This window comes from Perca flavescens, chromosome 14 (assembly GCF_004354835.1).
Source record: "Perca flavescens isolate YP-PL-M2 chromosome 14, PFLA_1.0, whole genome shotgun sequence".
In the NCBI taxonomy this organism is placed as follows: domain Eukaryota; kingdom Metazoa; phylum Chordata; class Actinopteri; order Perciformes; family Percidae; genus Perca; species Perca flavescens.
Genome location: NC_041344.1, coordinates 599439 through 623082, shown reverse-complemented (window position 1 = coordinate 623082; position 23644 = coordinate 599439). Strand labels below are relative to the sequence as shown.

Below are 23644 nucleotides of genomic sequence, written 5' to 3'. Positions count from 1 at the left end.
TAGGTTCATTTTGCGCCGGATTTGTCCTTTAACATCACTAACAATGTATTGATCAATAGAAATAAATTCAAAAAAAGATAACGTTACTAAGGTATTGTATACTTAACACAAAGTATAGGCTGGGTCCGGATTGATTTGCCGCTTGGTCCGAACTTTGAGAACCGCTGTGGTAAACCCTATAGCCGATACATTCAGGCCGCCACGTTCCAAACACAGGTGAAAAACAACCACTTTGAAATCTGGCGATTGTGTTGGAGGTTTAGGGATTTCATGTGAGCAGGAAGACTGGAGACGCCTGAGATTAGAAATGTCATCCGGGGCTCAGAGGAATCTGCAGCGGTATCCTAAACAAGCTCGCTGCGCTTTCATCTTTCGGGGAGAAATGAGGTGCTTGTGTTCTCTTTTTCATTACGTCTGAGGGTAGAAAAGCCCTGGCTTTGCCACCAAGCAGTCACCAGAGTACACTAGCTGCATTTGGTCTCTCTCTATGAAGCTACAGTATTTAAAACCTCTTTCTTGAGAAGTTGCAAAGCAAAAACCTTTTGAGTAATTTGAATAATTAAAGCTTTGGTGCGAAACATTTTGATTTTAATAAACGTCCGTTACATTCAAGCCATTGCCAATGTTATTGTGTGGCTGCCTTGTGGGGCAAATGTCCTTAAGCAACGTTTCCGGCCTGTTTGTAGTGTGTGCAAGAAAAGGAGTGTCAGAATGAGCAGTGAAAGCCACGATAACTGAACACTTTCTCTCCTCACACTTCCTGTCTGCCTGTCTCTCTCTCTCTCTCACACACACACACACACACACACACACACACACACACACACACACATACATACACATACACATCTATCATCCATGTCAGTGATTCTTAACCATAGGGCCGCGGCCCAAACTTGGGCCACCAGCGGGAGGCAAAAAACTTTCAGTTTTGCACCTGTGGGCCGCAAGGGCCGTGGGACTGCGTGCAGCTTTCGACCATGTGGTGGCGGTAATGCATCACTCGGTTGTTTAAAAAGCGCCAATACACAGAGAAGAAGACTGTCTGTCTACTTCGCAGCAAAAATGGATACGTTTTTAAAAAGAAAAAATGAAGACGAACGTCCTGCCGACACCCCCACCCAAAAGACAAAGTTTTTGCGGAAATACAATCTCGACTTCATTAAATACGGTTTCGTAAATGGAGGAACAGAGGCAGTGCCAAAAGCCCAGTGTGTGGAGTGTGGGCTAATGCTGTCCAACGAAGCTCTCAAGCCCTCAAAACTACAGCGGCATCTAGAGACCAAGCACCCGATGCTCGTGGGAAATCCTGCTATTGGTCTTTTTTTATTATGATTAAAAAGCCTGAATTGATCCTTGAAATTTTTTCTTATCACAGCTTGATTTGGTGCATGAATTATCAGGCTGTTCCGTGTCCTGATGTATGTGTGCAGGTTTATGTAAACGTTTAATAAAAGTCTTTGTGATGATCCCATTTTATCATGTCATTTTATTTGACAATTTTTTTGCTTGTTAAAAAATAAGTGGATTTGGTTTATTATTGAATACAAATCAAACTGAAAGTGAAGTCAATTAAAGCTATACAGTGTTAATATTTAATGGGCCCCGGGCCACTTTGTACTATGAAAATTGGGCCTCAAGGTCGAAAAGGTTAAGAACCCCTGATCTATGTCATATCTATATCACATATCTGTGTGTGTGTGTGTGTGTGTGTGTGTGTGTGTGTGTGTGTGTGTGAGACAGGAAGTGTGAAGAGAGAAAAACAAGTGTTCAGCCATCGTGGCTTTCACTGCTCATTCTGACGCTCCTTTTCTTCTGCACACTACAAGGCCGGAAAAAAAAAAAAAAAAAAAAAGTCAAAGCACAATGACACTTTCTAAAACTTTCTGGAGACCTCATCCTAAAATAATATAATTTTTATTTTATTTTAACCTTTTTTTTTTTTAACCAGGCAAGTCATGAATGAAAATGGACAGATGCAAACCATTGTTACACCGTTTTAAGTTGTAATCAGCATGTTGCTTAAGGACATGTGCACCACAAGCAGCCACACGATAAACTTTATGAGGGTTTTTTCAACTTTAAAACTAAAGCACGGAGACACACATACATACATACATACATACACACACATATATACATACATACACACACATACATACACAAACACACACACACATTCAGCAGCAGCCAAGGACAAAACTGAGAACTTCAGTGACGTGTGTGTGTGTGTGTGTGTTTGTGTGAGAGAGAGACAGGCAGACAGGAAGTGTGAGGAGAGAAAGTGTTCAGTTATCGTGGCTTTCACTGCTCATTCTGACACTCCTTTTCTTGCACACACTACAAACAGGCCGGAAACGTTGCTTAAGGACATTTGCACCACAAGGCAGCCACACAATAACATTTTTCAGGGTTCTGTCAACTTTAAAACACACACACACACACACAGACACACACCGACACACACACATTCAGCAGCAGCCGAGGAAGTGTTCAGTCCTCGTAGCTTTCACTGCTCATTCTGACTACAACGCTCCTTTTCTTCCGCACACTACAAACGGGGAAACGGAAAAAAAATTAAAACAATTAAGGTCAAAGCAAAATCTGAATCTAAGACTTTACACTTTCTAAAATGGGAGGATTTTTCTTTAACTTGTAATACTTTACATTTTTCTGATGATCTTTACATACTTTGACTTAAGTAACTTTTACTTGTAATAGAGTCTTTTTTCAGTGTGGTATTATTACTTTTATTGAAGTAAAGGATCTGAATACTACTTCAACCATAGCATCCACAACCGTCTTCAGGCTGGGACCCAACAAATGTTGAGGATGACTCATTTTACCTCCGGCCACCTAAAGAGACACATAAACTGTGTATTTGTTAAGTCTGATAACATAGGTAGAAACTCCCTAATATTTCTGTTTCTATAAGTCCCATAACATAGGTAGAAACTGTCTGATATTTCTGTTTCTATAAGTCCCATAACATAGGTAGAAACTGTCTGATATTTCTGTTTCTATAAGTCCCATAACATAGGTAGATACTGTCTGATATTTCTGTTTCTATAAGTCCCATAACATAGGTAGATACTGTCTAATATTTCTGTTTCTATAAGTCCCATAACATAGGTAGATACTGTCTGATATTTCTGTTTCTATAAGTCCCATAACCTAGGTAGATACTGTCTGATATTTCTGTTTCTATAAGTCCCATAACATAGGTAGATACTGTCTGATGTTTCTACATCTTCGGTTACATTTTCAGTGCACACCACAGAGTATTTTTACAGTGTGGTATTAGTACTCCTATTGAAGTAAAGGATCTGAATACTTCTTCCACTGCTGCTTCGTACCATGTGTTTAAAAGTAAACTCTTCTTTCTACTTGTGGGTAGTTACATTAATTAAAAGAAGTTGCATTGTGCTTACGAGAGGCATTGCATGATTTAGAGGTTATTGAACTTTAGTGTCCATATCACACAGCTTTTGTGACAAAACCAACCTCTACCTGTTAAGCTTTCCACATGGATCATTACGTGGAATGAGCTGGACATGAAATGTGTTCCACAAGCTGTTGTGCCATCGTGTAGCGGTTGAATCAGAGGCGGCGGACCCTTTGACCCCCCCCCCCCCCGGCTTGTAAATTATTGGAGCGTAGATGAATCCATTGCGTGGAGCCCTGAGGTGGGATAGCCCACCTTTGACACGGCTGGTATTGGCTTTGCTGTTGCATCTCCCCTGTTGCCTCGAGCTGTTTTCTAGGCCCCTTCGCCTCGCTCTGCCTGCTGGACGTTTGGAGGAGCAGAGACCTTCTGTTTGTGCCTTTTTTTTATTTTGTTTGTTGGGAAGTAAACGGTTTGGTAGCTTGCCTTGTTTATCCCTTTGTATTTTATTTTTTTTTTTTTTTTTATGATTATTTTTGGGGCATTTCTGCCTTTTAATCCCCAGGACAGCATGAAAGTGGAGAGAGAGAAGACATGCAGGAAACCCACCGCAGGTTGGATTTTGATTTGTGTTTGAATGAGTGAATTGCTAAATCTGGTGGAAAATCTAGCAATGACGCACCAAAATTGGGTCATCCCCTTTTTCTGGCGCCCCTTGCGCAAACCACACCCATCTTCAAACTCAGCCTTCATTTTGATCTTGACTACACACAACTATAAAGTTTTGGGAGTACATCTTGCACGGTTGTGACAACCTGTTGTCAGTCCCAACTCTTAAAATACTGAGGCTTGGTCCATGGCTCTCAGCGTCAGATACCGACGCAAAAATTACCCTTCAGCGTCTGTATGGAACGCACCCGGCAGAGCAGCAGCTCACCCCCGGTGCTATAAGATGACGTAGTATTAAGAGAGACAACAGCAACAGTAGAGAGTAGTATGTAGAGAGACGGCAGTAGAGAGTAGTATGTTGAGAGTAGTATGCAGAGAGACAACAGTAGAGTAGTATGTAGAGAGACAGCAGCAGAGAGTAGTATGTAGAGAGACAGCAGCAGAGAGTAGTATGTATTGAGACAGCAGTAGAGAGTAGTATGTAGAGAGACGGTAGAGAGTAGTATGTAGAGAGACAGCGGTAGAGAGTAGTATGTAGAGAGACAGCGGTAGAGAGTAGTATGTAGAGAGACAGCGGTAGAGAGTAGTATGTAGAGAGACAGCAGTAAAGAGTAGTATGTAGAGAGACAGCAGTAGAGAGACAGCAGTAGAGAGTAGTATGTAGAGAGACAGCAGTAGAGAGTAGTATGTAGAGAGACAACAGTAGAGAGTAGTATTTAGAGAGACAGCAGTAGAGAGTAGTATGTAGAGAGACAGCAGTAGAGAGTAGTATGTAGAGAGACAGCAGTAGAGAGACAGCAGTAGAGAGTAGTATGTAGAGAGACAGCGGTAGAGAGTAGTATGTAGAGAGACAGCAGTAGAGAGTAGTATGTAGAGAGACAGCAGTAGAGAGACAGCAGTAGAGAGTAGTATGTAGAGAGACAGCGGTAGAGAGTAGTATGTAGAGAGACAGCGGTAGAGAGTAGTATGTAGAGAGACAGCGGTAGAGAGTAGTATGTAGAGAGACAGCGGTAGAGAGTAGTATGTAGAGAGACAGCGGCAGAGAGTAGTATGTAGAGAGACAGCGGTAGAGAGTAGTATGTAGAGAGACAGCGGTAGAGAGTAGTATGTAGAGAGACAGCGGTAGAGGGTAGTATGTAGAGAGACAGCGGTAGAGGGTAGTATGTAGAGAGACAGCAGTAGAGGGTAGTAAGAAAGACTGAACATCCACATAAGGAGGCAGGTTGGGGGGTGGGGTGGATGGTCAAACAACACAGGACTTTCACCCAGGCGACCGGGGTTCATGTCCCGCGTGTCACTGAAACGTACATTTTGTATATATTTGTGTATATATATATATATATATATATAATAAAGTAATGTTGCGATCTAGAAGCAATCTGACAGTAAACAGTAACTGTGAAATAAAAAGTTTACTTGTGCTACGTTGGGGGGGGGGGGGCTAAGTGCCTTGCTGTATTTACATGCGGGCTCTCAGGATCCTGTTTCAACCTGTGGGTCCTGAAATCCTATTAATATGTATGAGCATGTCAGAAAAGTGCTCATTATAATGTTGTTTACACTCAGCCCACTTGGGTCGCGTCCCGTTTGATAACCCTGACCCCCGCTGTCTGGGGGGATGCGCCTCAGGCCTGCGCCATTTTGACTTTTTGACCTGCGGAGGAGCACTTTTGCCTGAGGGGCCACTCCGCTAATAGCTATGTAGTTGAAGAAACTGTCAACAAACCATTCTTCTTGTAAGTTTCCGTTCCCTCCCTCCCTTTCTCTCTCCCTCCCTCCAGCCACAGCTCTTCTTTTGTGTATTAAGGTGACAAAAAAGGTGACAAAAATGCTCAAAAGGGGACAAAAATGCTCAAAAGGGACGAAAATGTCAAAAAATGTGAAAAAATGCCAAAAATGTGACAAAAAGTCGTTGAAAAAGGTGACAAAAAGGCAACAAAAATGCTAAAAAAGTGACGAAAATGCCAAAAAGGTGACAAAAAGACATTGAGAAAGGCGACAAAAATGCTGAAAAGGTGACGAAAAAGGTCACAAATAGAAGTTGGAAAAGGCAACAAAAAAGGTGACAAAAATGCTCAAAAGGGGCCGAAAACGTCAAAGGTGACAAACATGCCAAAAAGGTGACAAAAATGGCGAAAAGCTGACGAAAAAGATGACAAAAAGCCGTTGAAAAAGGAGACAAAAAGGCGATGAAAATGCTGAAAAGGTGACAAAAAGGCGTTAAAAAAAGGCGAAAAAAAATGCTAAAAAGACATTGAAAAAGTTGACAAAGAATGCGACGAAAAGATGATGAAAAAGGTGACAAAAAGGCAACAAACCAGGCGACAAAAATGCTGAAAAGGTGACGAAAAAGGTGAGAAAAAATTTGGAAAAAGGCGTTGAAAAAGGCAACAAACAAGGCGACAAAAATGCTGAAAAGGTATATCGAGAGAGCATCACTTGCTCTACAGAAGTCCCGTGGGATCATAACATGGACATTTAGATATACGGATATAATGGGGATTATTCCTTTAAACCGGGCCATTGTTTTCTTTTTCAACCACGCCCGTTCCCTCTCTTTACTATCTGGCTCTGCGTTTTAGGTTCTTTCCTTTTCAACATTCCCGTTACCTTTTTATTCCTTCTCATTATCAAGTTTTTTTGTTGCTCTTGTATAATTACTCTGCGTAGCTGGTAAGTGAAACAAGAGACATGCATTGCAATCACAGCATAAATGAGTAATAAAACAGACAACAGTGCTGGTGATAATAGAATATATAAAAACCAAATAATCAGGACAACAGAATCACAGAGAAGGAAAGAAATAAAAGAAAACAAATGTCTGAAAGATTAGTAAGTCATTAGGAAGAAACGCAGCATTGGTATTGACTCGTTGGTGCAGTCACACCCTTTTAATGTGCATCTGTCACAGACTTTTCCATTGCTGCTGCGTCTTCTCCCCTCTCTGCCCCCTTTTTTCACCATCTGTCCAGGTGCAAGCGTTTTCCCAAATGTGCTATTAAAAAGGGAGGCTAGTCCTCTTTTCACTTGGTTCTCTAAAGCACTGTTTTGCCCTTCAGTTCCACTTCCTGTATTGACTGAGAAACATCCTTTGTAAGGTGTAGATTTCGGATTTTCGTGTAGCAATGCTTCTGTTGTGTGCTGCATGTGTAAAAGGGAAACTTTGGACCATCTCGGGATCTGATTTATCAGACATTGGCCTATTCATATGAGAAAACAGCTCAAATTCAGTCTGAATTTAACCCACTGCAATTTTTTTCTATAACAAAGTTGCACTATAATAGTAATATTATGAGTTAATGGATGTTGCTACTCTTGTATCACAATCAGGACTACAAGAAGAAAGACGGTGTCATACTTTTGCTTTCTGCTTGTCAAGATTTTGACTTTGATCCACTGTTTTCCTTTTAAATGTCCCCTCAAATGAAATCGGTCCACCTGTATCTTCTCTCCACAGCTGCCTCGCGTAAATTACAGCTCAGTAGAGCCAACAGACTAACCGAATCGAGACTCTTCCGCCAGCTGTCTGCAACAGTGACACATTTAACTGCTTCAAATTGATGCTCTCTTTTTATTACTGGGAAGAATAGGTCATGCCCCTTTTTCTTATGTAGTTTGCCACATAACCCTACAGGCACATTGGCTACAAAAGACAGCGACAGGCTGCCATTCGTTTTCAACGGGAGTGGCCATTTGCCAGCGACGAGCTCGCCGCTGCCACAAGCAAGGCGGGGCCAAAATAGACTTCATGCAAATGCTGAGCGACAAAGCGACAGCCAATCGGAGTGAAGGCAGCGTGACGTATGTCAGTGGCTCGAGTTGAAGAAAAATCATTCAAGATGGAGGAAAACGCTTCAGGACATTGTGTTTATGTATATTCCTGATAAGTTTGGCATTGTATCTCATATATTTTGTTACTTTTATCGAGAAATACTTTTAAATCCAAAAAACATTGTTCTTGTGACTTAACAATACCTCCTGAAGTAACTTTTAAGACGTGCTTGAAGGCAGCACCGGAGAATTTCGGTTTCTTGTTGCCAAGCAACCAGGGTTAGGCTAGGCACGCCTTGGAGGCCAAATTACTACCAAGCAGCTCGATTGGTTGGGGTTAGGCATTTCACCTCGAGTGGTTCGGGTTAGGGGATTGGTCAGGGGATAGGACCTGTACATGTAAGCATGGACGCCTGGCCAATAGTAGCGTGTGAATGCTATTGAAGGGCGGGTCTTGGCCCACAAGAGTGCATGTCGCTCTCTTTTGTAGCTAATGTGACTCTAGGGTAAGACTACATCCTAGTGACACACACGCACCGGAGCACTCTAATGTGCATTGAAGTATAACTTGATAATGTTTTTGTGTTGTTAAGCGGACACCAACCTAAAGGTTGCAGCACCAACCTAAAAATTAAATTAAATACCTGTATCACTGTTAGGATAATTATATTATCAAAGGATAGACAGAAACACTGAAGAGTCTCTCAAAGTTCAATTTTACTTGCAAACACAAGGAGCCTGTTTACAGCACTCAGCAAAGTACAGTAAGACTACCGAAAAGCTCTCTACACCCGCCTTTTTTTATAATTAACGATCTGCAGCGATAATAAAAAGTCAATGTTGTCTCCTTTATCTGGTCAGGGAGGGCATGTTCTGTCCTCAGGCTCCGGACAAGGCTAGATTAGTGGCTCCCATGTTATCTTTTGGGAGTGCAGTCATTTAAATATGTCACTCTTATGCAAACACTTTTAATATTATCAAAACAGTAGAATGTAAATCTCGATTTTTCCAACAATTGCTCACCGCATAAACCGACTGATAATCAACCCCGTCTCCAGGGCTCATACTTTCCAGAGCAGCGAAGTAATCGTGTCACCGCCTTCCTCCGGCCACTGAAGTCGTATTGGATAGCGGACCGAGGTGGGGGTTTAAATTCCGACACTGTAGAGACTTGTTAGGAGTGATACACTTCTTCTTTATTCCTGTCAATGATGAATGAAATGACTGCAGAAGAATGCCTTCGCCAACCCTCCAAACACACACACAAGCCTCTCCACCCTCCTGACTGCGATGTTACAACATGCTGCAACCTGATTTGAAATATTCTCTTATACATCTGCTCAAGGTCTCACGTGCACGGACCATGGCAGCACCGGGGCCAAGTATGTGTCATGTTTATGCTACAGCTAAAAGCTCAATGCAAATCCGTGGCTGAGGCTCATGTTTCTACCTACCAGTTAAGAAGTTTTTCTAACAGTTTATGGCTCCATGACTGAGATTTTCTTTGCTGTGCGTACGTGTGTTTTCTTTGTTTAAGCTTTAATTATTCAAGGAAGGTTTGCCATGCATGCTGGGCACTCACATGGAACTGCCACGCTTTTTTAAATTATTTTACACATTCACAATAGAGCTCAACAGTGTGGTTCCCTTTGGTTTTCAGTATGAAATCAACCTTCTTTTAAGAAAAACATGTTTTTATATTTTTATCTTATTGAGAAGTAGCCTGGCACCGCCCTCCTACGTACTTCCGCTATGGTGTATATCCACATTTTCATTTTCCTTCAGAGCCCATTCAAGCCCATTTCCAATTTTTCCAAATCGAGGCACCAATCACAATCGCTTTAGACGATGAAAATAGCGCAGCGACGGCAATCGGCTTTTTGTTTACTGCTGCTACGTCACCCGGATCGTTGGTCTGATTGGTTGAAGGACTATCCAATTGGACCCAGAGGCATTCGAGCGGCGTCCGTTGGTGTAAAGTAGGCATAAATATGGATCACAGAGATTAAAATTTGCCAGAACTGGCTGCTCAAAAAGTTTTGTGTCCATAAAATATATATTATTTTTAGATTAGATTCAGTTTTATTGTCATTGTACAGAGTACAAGTACAAAGAGAGCGAAATGCTGTTTGCGTCCAACCAGAAGTGCAAAAAAGCAGAAAAGTGCAATGTGCTATACATAGTATAGACAGGTGGTGCATAGACAGGACAAGAAATGTAGTGCAGTGTTATAAGAGCAGGATAAATATGGCTATGTAATATGAACAATGTATGAACAACATTTACAGATATGTGCAATGTAGTAGCAGTGACATTATCCTAGTAGTAAGAATAATATAGATATATGCAGTGTATTAACAGAATATATATAAATGAATAAATATGGATATACAGAATGAACCATATAGACAGATATGTACAGCTATGTGCAGTGTGGTAACATTATTAAGAATAATAAGAATAAGTATATGTGCAGGATGAATAGCATGAAGAGCAGTAGAATATGGCTATGTATAGGTGTAATTACAGGATGTACATCTGTAAATAAATAAATGCAACAGTATGGGTGGGGTGGTGCAAATTTTCCAGTGGGAGGGGGGGGGCTTAGTAGGTTAAAATGTCACAGATATGCAGAGCAAGAGTTCAGTAGGGGGACAGCCGGGGTGGGAACACATCGGCAGTATTTTTATTAATTCTGATTATTGGTTCTACTTGGATTAAAACCAGCACTTTTTAACGATGCCGTTGTTTCTTTTCCCACCCAACCCCACAGAGGTTTCCTAAGCTCTGTGAGAAAGTGAATTGGCTGATAGATATACCGTATGGTTGTTTCCTAATTTGGTTGGCCTTTGGCTCGCTGTGTGCTGGACTGGCTTTTGTAAATTAACTGATGTTGCCTCATTAGACTGTGGTCTGTTTTATCACCCAGTAAACAGTTGGGACAAACAACAGAGTGGGCTGTTATTTTTCATCTGCTAAAACTAAGTACCTTGCTTCTCCAGGGTTTAATTATACTGCATTGAACTGAATTAGAATTAATGAAACACTTTGTAATACTCTGGGACACAGGCTGCACATCAAGTTGTCCTACTTTTTAGTTTTCTGATTAATTGTGTGTGGGCTGTAGGCGGCTGTGTACATGTATTACATACTTATTTAAATCTGGTTCATACTTTACACCACCACACATATTGTGGGTATTCGTTTTAATAGAGAATAATGTACCAAAACGGTGCCAAAACTATCACCAGCAGGGCAGGAAACTCGCCATAATTACACATTTTTCTATGTTAATCAAGATCAAAATGTAATAATTGTACATTATGTTATAACACCCGCATTATGTAACAATCTGCTGCATTTTGTAACAACCTTGAATGCACTATGTAATAACTTTAGTGATGTGTAATGACCAATGAAAGGTAATACTAATCTACAAAAAGTATATTTTTTAAATTAATTTTGAGTCACCATGATTCACACTAGAATTCATAAAATAAACTGTTATAACAAATGAATGAAGACATCCATTCTGGTTTGTTATTACTTAATCCACCATATTACATTTTTGTGAATAAAAATGCAACCCCTTGCATTTTGTAAGAACTGCCGCAGTATGTAAGAATTTATAACAAAATGCAGATACATTTATTTTATGAGGGTTTAATCACATAATGCAGGTTCAGGTTCATATTGGGGTCCAGCAGATTAACACATATTGTGGGTGTTATTACATAATGAAGGTGTTATTACATAATAAGGGTGTTACATAATGCATTATTACATAATGTGTTGTAATTACATAATATTTGGTGTTATTACATAACTCGGGTGTCGTTACATAATGAGGATGTTATTATATAACCCGGGTGTTATTACATGCGTTGTTACATGATTCATTGTTACAAGATGCATTGTTACATAATGTTGCGTTGTTACATGTGTTACACAAATGTAATATGGTGGATTGTTATTACATAATGTTGCGTTGTTACATAATGCTGCGTTGTTACATGTTGCGTTGTTACATGATGCATTATTACATAATGCTGCGTTGTTACATGGTGCGTTATTACATGATGCTGCGTTGTTACATGATGTTGCGTTGTTAGATGATGCATTATGACATAATGCTGCATTGTTACATGTTGCGTTGTTACATGATGCATTATTACATAATGCTGCGTTGTTACATGTTGCGTTGTTACATAATGTTGCGTTGTTACATAATGCTGCGTTGTTACATGTTGCGTTGTTACATGATGCATTATTACATAATGCTGCGTTGTTACATGATGCTGCGTTGTTACATGATGCTGCGTTGTTACATGATGCTGCGTTGTTACATGATGTGTTATTACATGATGTGTTATTACATAATGTGTTATTATATGATGCGTTATTACATGATGCTGCGTTGTTACATGATGCTGCGTTGTTACATGATGCGTTATTACACGATGCTGCATTGTTACATGATGCGTTATTACATGATGCTGCATTGTTACATGATGCGTTATTACATGATCCTGTGTTACATGATGCGTTGTTACATGATGCATTGTTATTACATAATGTTGCGTTGTTACATAATGCTGCATTGTTACATGTTGCGTTGTTACATGATGCATTATTACATAATGATGCATTGTTACATAATACGTTATTACATGATCCTGTGTTACATGATGCGTTGTAACATGATGCATTGTTATTACATAATGTTGCGTTATTACATAATGCTGCATTATTACATAATGCGTTATTACATGATGCATTATTACATAATGCGTTGTTACATAATGCGTTGTTACATGATGCGTTATTACATGATGCTGCATTGTTACATGATGCGTTATTACATGATCCTGCGTTGTTACATGATGCGTCGTTACATGATGCATTATTACATAATGCTGCATTGTTACGTGATGCGTTATTACATGATCCTGCGTTGTTACATGATGCGTTGTTACATGATGCATTGTTATTACATAATGTTGCGTTGTTACATAATGCTGCATTGTTACATGTTGCGTTGTTACATGATGCTGCGTTGTTACATGATGTGTTATTACATGATCCTGCGTTGTTACATGATGCATTGTTATTACATAATGTTGCATTGTTACATAATGCTGCATTGTTACATGTTGCGTTGTTACATGATGCATTATTACATAATGATGCATTGTTATTACATAATGCGTTATTACATGATGCGTTATTACATGATGCGTTATTACATGATGCTGCGTTGTAACATGATGCTGCTTTGTTACTTAATGATGCTGCGTTGTTACATAATGCATTATTACATGATGCTGCGTTTTTACATGATGCGTTGTTACATGATGCGTTATTACATGATGCGTTGTTACATGATGCGTTATTACATGATGATGCGTTATTACATGCTGCGTTGTTACATGATGCTGCGTTGTTACATGTTGCGTTGTTACATGATGCTGCGTTGTTACATGATGTGTTATTACATGATCCTGCGTTGTTACATGATGCATTGTTATTACATAATGTTGCATTGTTACATGATGCTGCGTTGTTACATAATGAGGTTGTGTTATTACATGATGCTGCGATGTTACATAATGCGTTATTACATGATGCTGCGTTATATAATGCTGCGTTGTTACATGATGCGTTATTACATGATGATGCGTTATTACATGCTGCGTTGTTACATGATGCTGCGTTGTTACATAATGAGGTTGTGTTATTACATGATGCTGCGTTGTTACATGATGCATTATTACATGATGATGCGTTGTTACATGATGCGTTATTACATGATGATGCGTTATTACATGATGATGCGTTATTACATGCTGCGTTGTTACATGATGCTGCGTTGTTACCTGATGCTGCGTTGTTACATAATGCTGGGTTATTACATGCTGCGTTGTTACCTGATGCTGCGTTGTTACATAATGACGTTGTGTTATTACATGATGCTGCGTTGTTACCTGATGCTGCGTTGTTACATAATGACGTTGTGTTATTACATGATGCTGCGTTGTTACATAATGCTGCTTTACAGACCATTTTTTTTGTCTTGTAAATTTGTGTTCATATTTTCTGTGTTTCTGTCTTTTTCGTCTTTAGCTGAAGAGAAGTTTACGTGTAAGACTTCGTCCGTATCCGACATTGTAGTTCTGGTGGACGGCTCCTGGAGCATCGGGCGCATCAACTTCAGGCTGGTCCGGACCTTCCTGGAGAACCTGGTCAAGGCCTTCTCTGTCGGCTCCGACCAAACCAGGATCGGTGAGCGAGCTTTTCATTTCTGGGTTCCAGGGGTTTCCATTGACAAAACTACCCCCAAAGTTTGGAAAAGATACCAAATACATTTTTACAGGCTGTCTGTCATTGCTTGTGTGTGTGTGTGTGTGTGTGTCTGTCTGTGTGTGTCTGTCTGTCTGTGTGCGTGTGTGTGTGTGCATCTGTCTGTGTGTGCGTGTGTGCGCATGTGTGTCTCTGTCTGCGTGTGTGTGTATCTCTCTCTGTCTGTGTGTGTGCATGTGCGCATGTGTGTCTCTGTGTGTGTGTGTGTGTGTGTGTGTGTGTGTGTGCGTGTGTGTGTCTCTGTGTGTGTCTGTCTGTGTGTGCGTGTGTGCGTCTGTGTGTGTGTCTCTGTCTGTATGTGTCTGTCTGTTTGTCTGTGTGTGTGTGTGTATGTCTCTGTCTGTGTGTTTGTGTGTGTGTATCTGTCTGTGTGTGCGTGTGTGTGTGCGCATGTGTGTCTCTGTCTGCATGTGTGTGTATCTCTCTGTCTGTGTGTGTGTGTGTGTGTGTGTGTGTCTCTGTGTGTGTCTGTCTGTGTGTGCGTGTGTGCGTCTTTGTCTGTGTGTGTGTCTCTGTCTGTGTGTGTCTGTCTGTTTGTTTGTCTGTGTGTGTGTGTGTGTGTGTGTGTCTCTGTCTGTGTGTTTGTGTGCGTGTGTGTGTATCTGTCTGTGTGTGCGCATGTGTGTCTCTGTCTGCGTGTGTGTGTATGTCTCTCTGTCTGTGTGTGTGTGCGTGTGTGTCTCTGTCTGTGTGTGTGCGTGTGTGCATGTGTGTCTCTGTGTGTGTGTCTGTGTGTGTCTCTGTGTGTCTGTCTGTGTGTTTGCGTGTGTGTGCGTCTTTGTCTGCGTGTGTGTGTCTGTGTATCTCTGTCTGCGTGTGTGTGTGTGTCTCTCTCTCTCTGTGCGTGTGTGTCTGCGTGTGTGTGTGTGTGTGCAGGCCTGGCTCAGTACAGCGGAGACCCCCGCATTGAGTGGCATCTCAACGCTCACACCACCAAAGAGGCTGTGATGGAGGCTGTGAAGAACCTGCCGTATAAAGGAGGAAACACACTGACGGGTACGATACGCCACCAGCCAAAAAAAAAACAACAACCCCGAGCCTCCCTCTGGGTATTAACGGTCTACCGTACTCATCACAGATTACGCTCTGACGGTTGACTTGGGCCAAAGCCAATCCTCCAGCTTATTAAATCCATTTTCAGTGAGGATCATTTCGGCTTAGCGTTGAGAAGTTGGTGACCTGTGACTCGGTGATAAGAGCCGACTTCGAGTCACAAGGTAAATCATTTGGGACCCACGCAACGTTAGCAGCAGCTCCACTGATATTCACGAAGTATGAAAGTAAATTTAGAGCTGCAAAGATGAATCGATTAGTTGTCAACCATTAAATTAATCGGCAACTATTTTGATAATGGATTAATCAGTTTGAGTTCTCTGATTCTCCTCTGGGACGGTAAGCTGAATATCTTTGAATTTGTGGACAAAACTAGATTTTTGAAGATGTCATGTCATGGGCTTTTTGGGAAACACTGATCCTCCTTTTCAACTTATGACATTTTATTTGTATTACTTTTTTTGAGACTTTTGAACTTTATTTCAACTATTTTTGTCACTTTTTTTTTTTTTTTTTTTTTTTATCACAGACTGTTTTTTCTTGCACTTTTTTGAAGTATTCATTCCAAAGTTTTACTTTTTCTTTAATACTGTTTTTAAGGTTTTTGACTACTTTTTTTTTTTGACTACTTTTTTATTAAGCTTTTGATGCTTTTGACGGTTTAAACGTCAGACATTTTTTCTCAGTTTTTTCTACGCTTTTGACTGTGTTTTTTAATTAATTATAATTCATTTTCAAATGTTTTTTACGTTGTTTTTTTTTTAATTTAAGTTTGACATTTCTTTACGATGTTCTTTTTCTGAGTTTTTTTTCTCCTCTACATTTTGTTTTGTATAGAGGCCAGTAAATATTGACTTAGGGCAAGTAGAATTTCTTTTCGCTTGCCCGACTGGAAATTAAACTTAATATCTTTGAGTTGTGGACAAAACTAGACATTTGAGGATGTCGTCTTGGGCTTTTTGGGAAACTCTGATTCTCATTTTCTGAAATTTTTAGAGACCCAACATCTAATCGATGAACTAACTTGTTTTCTGGGTCAAAATTTCAAAATTTTCTTTTTCTACACTACACGTTTTTGTTGATTTTTATAAAAAAATGTTCTCAAGTTCTTTCCATTTTTGTTGTCAGATTTTTGTCAATTTCTTATTTTTTTTATGCTTTTGTCAATTTTTTTAACAAGTAATTTTGTCGGTTTTTCCTGTGTTTTATTTCCACATTTGCCATTCCACTTTTTTTAACAAGTTTTTGTCACCTTTGGCGATGTTTTTGAGTTTTTTTTTTTGTCACTTTTTTCAACATTCTTTTGTCATAGCTCTGATTTAGAAAGTTTTTGTAAATGGGTGACCGAGGAACACAAGAGGGTTAAAAAAGCCACAACTTGAGCTGCTTTTTAACTTTTATATTGTGCTGAAGCCAAACTGCCAGTTACTTTGTAGTCGTGTGTTGGAGCAACGAGCTGAATTAATGCTGAAGTACCCAGCGGGGTATAAAACAGACATCAAGTATCAGTAATGTCATTAATGGACCCAACAGAAGTTAGCTGCTCATTATGTTCACACACCCGTTAGACTAAACACTTGTCGAGCTATTAAAACAACGGTTAAAAGCCCTCGTGTTCGTTAAGTCTTTGAGCCGAGTCGTTTCAGCCGTCCTCGCTATGCCTCAGAAGTAAGAGTTAAGGCAATTACACTGTCAGCCAGGGCTTCACTTACTATCACAACGTCTCATTATAAAGCGGCATAAGTGGCTGTACTTTTCTTCTGACAGTCATTTTGTACAGTAGACGTCACTCAGTGCAATATTGGATGCGTTGATAATGATTTTTTTATATTTTTCTTATTTTATTTATTGTGCAAAGTGAGTATTGTTTAAGAGGCTGCACAAGCAAATTTCGTTGTATGGTTCCACTGCAGAATGACAATCAAAGTCGATTACTGTTATTTTGTCCAACAAATCATGAATTCAGCGTGTCAAAACCTCTTGTTTTCCAAGCCAGTGCATGTTTTACGTCATAGTTTTTTCCTATTTTGCTATCTACTTTCCCAGGGTTCAACAATTTAACCAGTTTAACCAGTCCCTACAGAAAAACGCAATTATGCGATTGCATAATTCAATGCATAATCAGCCAAAGTCTGCATATTTCTGCATGACACTGTCATGACACATGAACCCTAACCCTATTATTATTATTATTATTATTATTATTATTATTATTATTATTATTAGGGCTGCCACCTCTTAGTCGATTAGTCGACTAATCGGTCGTTTTGGTCTTTGTCGAGTTCTTTAGTCGATTAGTCATTTTTTATGCTTATTCATGCTTAATTATTTATTTCAGGAAACTTCTGAGCACATTTATGGTAAACACAAGATTTAAAGTGGTGCTTTTGCAGGATAATTGTGGAGAAACTCAGTTTTACAGATGGTTAATTAACTACATTTATATTGTGCTTTTCTAGTCTTAACCACCTCTCAAAGCGCACAGCTCTGTCAGTTAAATCAACTAATCGATCAGTCGACAAAAGCCTATAAGTGTTAGTCGACTAAGAATTTCTTTAGTCGAGGACAGCCCTAAATAATTCAAATAATCGGTTATGGTTCAACATGTAGAACCGTCTTATCTTATCAAATCACGACCTAATACTAAGAGAAGTGCACCTGCACATATTTTGATCATATACTTCCAAGTAAAGTGTTAGTCGACTAAGAATATCTTTAGTCGGGGGCAGCCCTAATTATTATTATTTATTACACATTGAATTACTTTTTTTTTTTTTAACCCTTGTGTGGTCCTTCGGGTCACCAGGAATTGAAGGACCACACAAGGGTTAATTTGTGTTCAGTGTTCTCCTGTCTTTGTGTCTGAGCAGGTCTGGCTCTGACCTTCATCCTGGAGAACAGCTTCAAACCCGAGTCTGGATCCAGGCCTGGCGTTCCCAAGATAGGAATCCTCATCACTGACGGGAAGTCCCAGGACGATGTGATACCCCCAGCGCGGAGCCTGAGGGAGGCTGGGATAGAGCTGTTTGCCATCGGTACGCCACGCCTAAGCAGAGCTATTTTCATTTTGTCGCCCGTTTTTATCCAATCTCTCCGTTCACACGTTCAGCCGAGAGCGAATGGGTCGAGCCAGGCAGGTAATCGCATACAGGAAGGCCACAGTGCAGCCGGATACTTTCCAAAATAAAACAAATTTCAAAATAAAACACCCAGGCTTATGATGATTTTTGGTTGTCTTGACTTCTCAGCTGCCACTTTTTACGACGTTTTTTTTTTTTTGCTGCTTTTTGCGATGTTTTTGATGCTTTTGCGACCTTTTTTTTTTTTTTTTTTTCTATGATTGCTAAGGAACTTTTTTTCTGACTTTTTTAGCAATTTATGTCGAACAATAATTTTTTTTATGAGACATACAATAATACGGTCAAAGATATTTGACTTTTCTCTTAAATAAAACCATGTCAGTAAACCCTACATCTGGCCCTTGATGTGAGTCCCATTGTCCAGTGTGGCCCTCACTGAAGTAAAGTTGGACACCGCTGTACTAGTCCATGTTTCCATTACTTTTCTCATACGCTCTGTTTGTACTCGCTCTGTTTCAGCGCCTGTCTCTTTAAGATCCCTTTTTACCATATGGGACCTTTAAGTTTGAAAGGAGTGAGTTAAGAGGGAGCATGTAATAATCATAATAACTTAATCTCTCAAGTCAGTAGTTTACAAAGTGCTTTGACAGAATAAACAAAAGCAAAAGTACATACAAATCAATGCATATATATATATATATATAAAACACATCATTGTAATAGTGGAAATAGAAGATGGGACAGCTTAAAAGGACAGAAAACAACACATTCATAAATTAAATAAAATGTAAACACGTGATAGGATAAAAAGACGGCATCACACAAAGATCACATAGCAGAAGAGGAGATTTAGAAGAAGTCACTGATTCGGAAAACCTTCCATTACATTTCAGAGTTCGAGAACTCTTTAAATTGAAGAGCGTATATATTCTATATTCATCCACTTCTTGCATCATCGAAAACTTCAAACAACTTTCCTGTAACCACTTCAGTCAGTCTGATCCCTCTCTTCTTCTCTTCTCTCTCTCCTTCTCCCTCTCTCCTTCTTTCTCCCTCTTTGTCTTCTCTCTCTCCTCTCCCTCTTTATCTCTCTCTGTCTCCTTCTCTCCCTCTCACCTCCCTCCCCTCCATCTCTCTCTCTCCCTCTCTCTCCCTCTTTCTCCCCTCCCTTTCTCTCTCCCCTCCCTCTCTCTCCCTCTTTGTCTTCTTTCCCCTCCATCTCTCTCTCCCTTCCCTCCCTCTCCCTCCCCTCCATCTCTCCCTCCCTCGCTCTCTCTGTCTCCTTCTTTCCCTCTCTCCCCTCCATCTCTCTCTCCCTTCCCTCCCTCTCTCTTCCCTCCATCTCTCTCTCCCTTTCCTCCCTCTCTCCCTCCATCTCTCTCTCCCTCCCCCTCTCTCTCCCCTCCCTCCCTCTCTCCCCTCCATCTCTCTCCCCTCCCTCCCTCTCTCTCTCCCATCTCTTCTCTACCCTCCCTCTCTCTAACCCCTCTCCCTCCCCTCCCTCTCTCTCCTCCATCTCTCTCTATTCCCTCCCTCTCTCTCCCCTCCATCCCTCTCTCTATTCCCTCCCTCTCTCTCCCCTCCATCTCTCTCTCTATTCCCTCCCTCTCTCTCCCCTCCATCCCTCTCTCTATTCCCTCCCTCTCTCTCCCCTCCATCTCTCTCTCTACTCCATCTCTCTCTCCCCTCCATCTCTCTCTCTACTCCATCTCTCTCTCTCCCCTCTCTTCTCTCCCCTCCCTCTCTCTAACCCTAACCCACCCTCTCTCTCCTCCCTCCGTCTCTCTAACCCTAACCCTCCCTTTCTCCCCTCCCATCTCTCTCCCCTCCCTCTCTTCTCTCCCCTCCCTCTCTCTAACCCTAACCCTCCTCCCTCCCTCCCTCCAGGTGTGAAGAACGCCGATGAGAACGAGCTGAAGGCCATCGCCTCTCCTCCCGAGGAGACCCACGTCTACAACGTGGCCGACTTCAGCGTGATGAGCGACATCGTGGACGGCCTCACCAAGACCGTGTGTGAGCGCGTGGAGCAGCTCGACAAGCAGCTCCGCGGTTCGTATCAGCCCTCCGTTCCCACCGCCGTTACTCGTTGATGCCGTTTGTTCAGTAAAGGCCGGCACGCACCAGCCAGACGGCCGACCGTCGACAGAAAAGCCTGTCGAGATGATCAGTCGGGTCCCCGAGGTCCAAAAAAACTGCATAATTACATAATAATTCAACGCATTATCAGCCAAAGTCTGCATATTTATGCGGGAGGGAGGGCTGCACTTTCGCCGCATAAATTGCAGATTTCCGCGCAAAATATGCGGAGGCTTGCAAGATTTCATAATCCACCGCATTTTCGTTGCAAAATTCCCATAATATACAGCACAGGCCAAAAGTTTGGACACACCTTCTCATTCAATGCGTTTCCTTTTTATTTTCATGACTATTTACATTGTAGATTCTCACTGAAGGCATCAAAACTATGAATGAACACATATGGAATTATGCACTTAACAAAAAAGTGTGAAATAACTGAAAACATGTCTTATATTTTAGATTCTTCAAAGTAGCCACTCTTTGCTTTTTTTGATAACTCTGCAAACCCTTGGTGTTCTCTCAATGAGCTTCATGAGGTAGTCACCTGAAATGGTTTTACCTTCACAGGTGTGCCTTGTCAGGGTTAATTAGTGGAATTATTTCCCTTATTAATAAAAAAAGCAAAGGGTGGCTACTTTGAGGAATCTAAAATATAAGACATGTTTTCAGTTATTTCGCATTTTTTTGTTAAGTACATAATTCCATATGTGTTCATTCATAGTTTTGATGCCTTCAGTGAGAATCTACAATGTAAATAGTCATGAAAATAAGGAAACGCATTGAATGAGAAGGTGGGTCCAAACTTTTGGCCTGTACTGTATCTTAACAGAAAGTTGAAAAATGTTGCGTTTACTTCACACAAGAGCAGCCATTTTCCCCTGTTGCCATGGGAACGTTATGGAGTGACGTAATTACGCGACGTGAACATCATCGAAAAGCAGGGTGTTGGGGGTGGAATCACTTTTTTCCGCAGTTTTTGCAAGTTCCCGCAATTTCATTGCATAAAAATCCCGCATATTCCATCGCATTTTTGCGATGGGAAAAAAAACTGCCTCGGGAATAGGGCTGGGTATCGTTTTTTTTTTTTTTTTTCGATACCGGTGCTAAATTGGTACTTTTAAAATGGTGCTGGTGCCTAAACAGATACTTTTTAAGAAAGTAAAAAAAAAAAAAGAAGGGTACTTAACAACAGTTGGCGACATTTAAGAACAACTTGTTTATTACTACGGCCATATGTCCAAAATAGCCCCCCCCCCAGACTGACGACGGCACGGGACACACCGAACAGATTCACCGACCTCGCCAGACTGTCCCTACGGCCGATTATCGGGTCTGTGTGTCCCGGGCTTAACACTCGGGCGCAGCGCATCTCGCTCACGTACATGCACGTTTGGGGAGACGTCGATGCTATCCCAACTCTCAGCACTTGCTGTCTTCCTGTCGCTGTGTTTAAACTCCTGCTGGAGGCGTTAATGTTAGCTGAACCTATAAGGTCAACAGAGATTTAGCAGGCACCCTAAACACAGATGCTAACGCCTAGTTCAGCCTCTCTCTCTCTCTCTCTCTCTAGGAAGTATCAGATGCTAACGCCTAGTTCAGCCTCTCTCTCTCTCTCTCTCTCTCTCTAGGAAGTATCAGATGCTAACACCTAGTTCAACTCTCTCTCTCTCTCTCTCTCTCTCTCTCTCTCTCTCTCTCTCTCTCTCTAGGAAGTATCAAATGCTAACACCTAGTTCAGCCTCTCTCTCTCTCTCTCTCTCTCTCTCTAGGAAGTATCAGATGCTAACACCTAGTTCAGCCTCTCTCTCTCTCTCTCTCTCTCTCTCTCTCTCTCTCTAGGAAGTATCAAATGCTAACACCTAGTTCAGCCTCTCTCTCTCTCTCTCTCTCTCTCTCTAGGAAGTATCAAATGCTAACACCTAGTTCAGCCTCTTTCTCTCTCTCTCTCTCTCTCTAGGAAGTATCAAATGCTAACACCTAGTTCAGCCTCTCTCTCTCTCTCTCTCTAGGAAGTATCAAATGCTAACGCCTAGTTCAGCCTCTCTCTCTCTCTCTCTCTAGCAAGTATCAGATGCTAATGCCAAGTTCAGCCTTTTCTCTCTCTCTCTCTCTCTCTCTTTCTAGGAAGTATCAGATGCTAACGCCTAGTTCAGCCTCTCTCTCTCTCTCTCTCTCTCTCTCTCTCTCTCTCTCTCTCTCTCTCTCTCTCTCTGCGAAGTATGCTAAAGTGTGTCTGGCCCACCAAACTCCATAAGGAGACGATCCTGAAACCCAGCCTTCCCTTATCATGCAGCTGTCTAGATTCCCTGACTCTCTGGAGGCCCAGAGTAGAAGTTCTCCTCTGCCTGGAAAGGTTACGAGGTTGTTATGTGGGACACTGACCTGAATGAGACCTGGGGTGCCACTGTCTCAACAGGAGATCCCCAAGCAATAACAATAAAGTCCCCGTCTAATAACATGTAGAGAACTCATCTCATTTAGAAGAACCGTCACATGCTGCTCAAGGTTTTACGGTTTGTCATTTTCCTATTCAGCAAAAACCAGTTTTAAAGTTGGCAGATAAAATGCGATTATTTGTGAGTATTGCTGTTTCTTATCTTTAGCTTGCACAGTATTATTCACGTACATCCAACATGGAATAGATGCAGCATGTGCTTTCTTTCTTTTTTCTCTTCTACTTTCTCCAGGGGAAGGACAACCTGCCCGCCCGCCCACGGCTGTGGCGCCGCCGCGCGACCTGGTGACCTCTGAGGTCACGGCTCGGAGTTTCCGGGTGAGGTGGACCCACGCGCCGGGCCAGGTGGAGAAATACCGCGTAGTCTACTACCCAGCCAGCGGAGGGAAGCCGGAGGAAAAGGTACAGAGGAGGGACCGAGGGAGGCGGAGCTTCTAAAATAAAAAAGCCTTGGAAAAAGTCGACAAAAACGCTGAAAAAAATAGGCACAAAAACATCAAAAAATTGTCAAAAAAAAACCCTCAGAGAATGCGACAAAAACATTGAAAAAATTGTAAAAAATTTAAATAAATTACATGAAAAAGGTGTCAAAAAATAGTCCAAAATAACTTGCAAATTTAGACAAGAACTCAGAAAAAATGTTCAAAAAACACCCCCCTTAGAAACATAACATTTTCTTCCCAAAAAAATCTTGAAAAAGTTGCCAAAACACTGAAAAATAGCCACAAAAAACGTCAAAGAAGGCAAAAAAAAAACGTCAAAGAAATTGTCCAAAAAAACCTTGCAAAAGGA

General features: G+C 41.2%; 1 protein-coding gene across 7 annotated transcripts in view; it reads left to right on the top strand.

The window, feature by feature from the left end:
• The window catches only part of LOC114568716 (collagen alpha-1(XIV) chain-like), a 317958-nt gene that overhangs the window by 65207 nt on the left and 229107 nt on the right, over positions 1 to 23644 (top strand). For all 7 annotated transcript variants that reach the window (XM_028598365.1, XM_028598362.1, XM_028598361.1 and 4 more), the window contains 5 exons: positions 13949 to 14107; positions 15062 to 15181; positions 18109 to 18273; positions 20206 to 20367; positions 23085 to 23254. In XM_028598365.1, coding sequence (XP_028454166.1) covers positions 13949 to 14107; positions 15062 to 15181; positions 18109 to 18273; positions 20206 to 20367; positions 23085 to 23254 — 776 coding nt within the window. The remainder of the gene's footprint in view (positions 1 to 13948; positions 14108 to 15061; positions 15182 to 18108; positions 18274 to 20205; positions 20368 to 23084; positions 23255 to 23644) is intronic.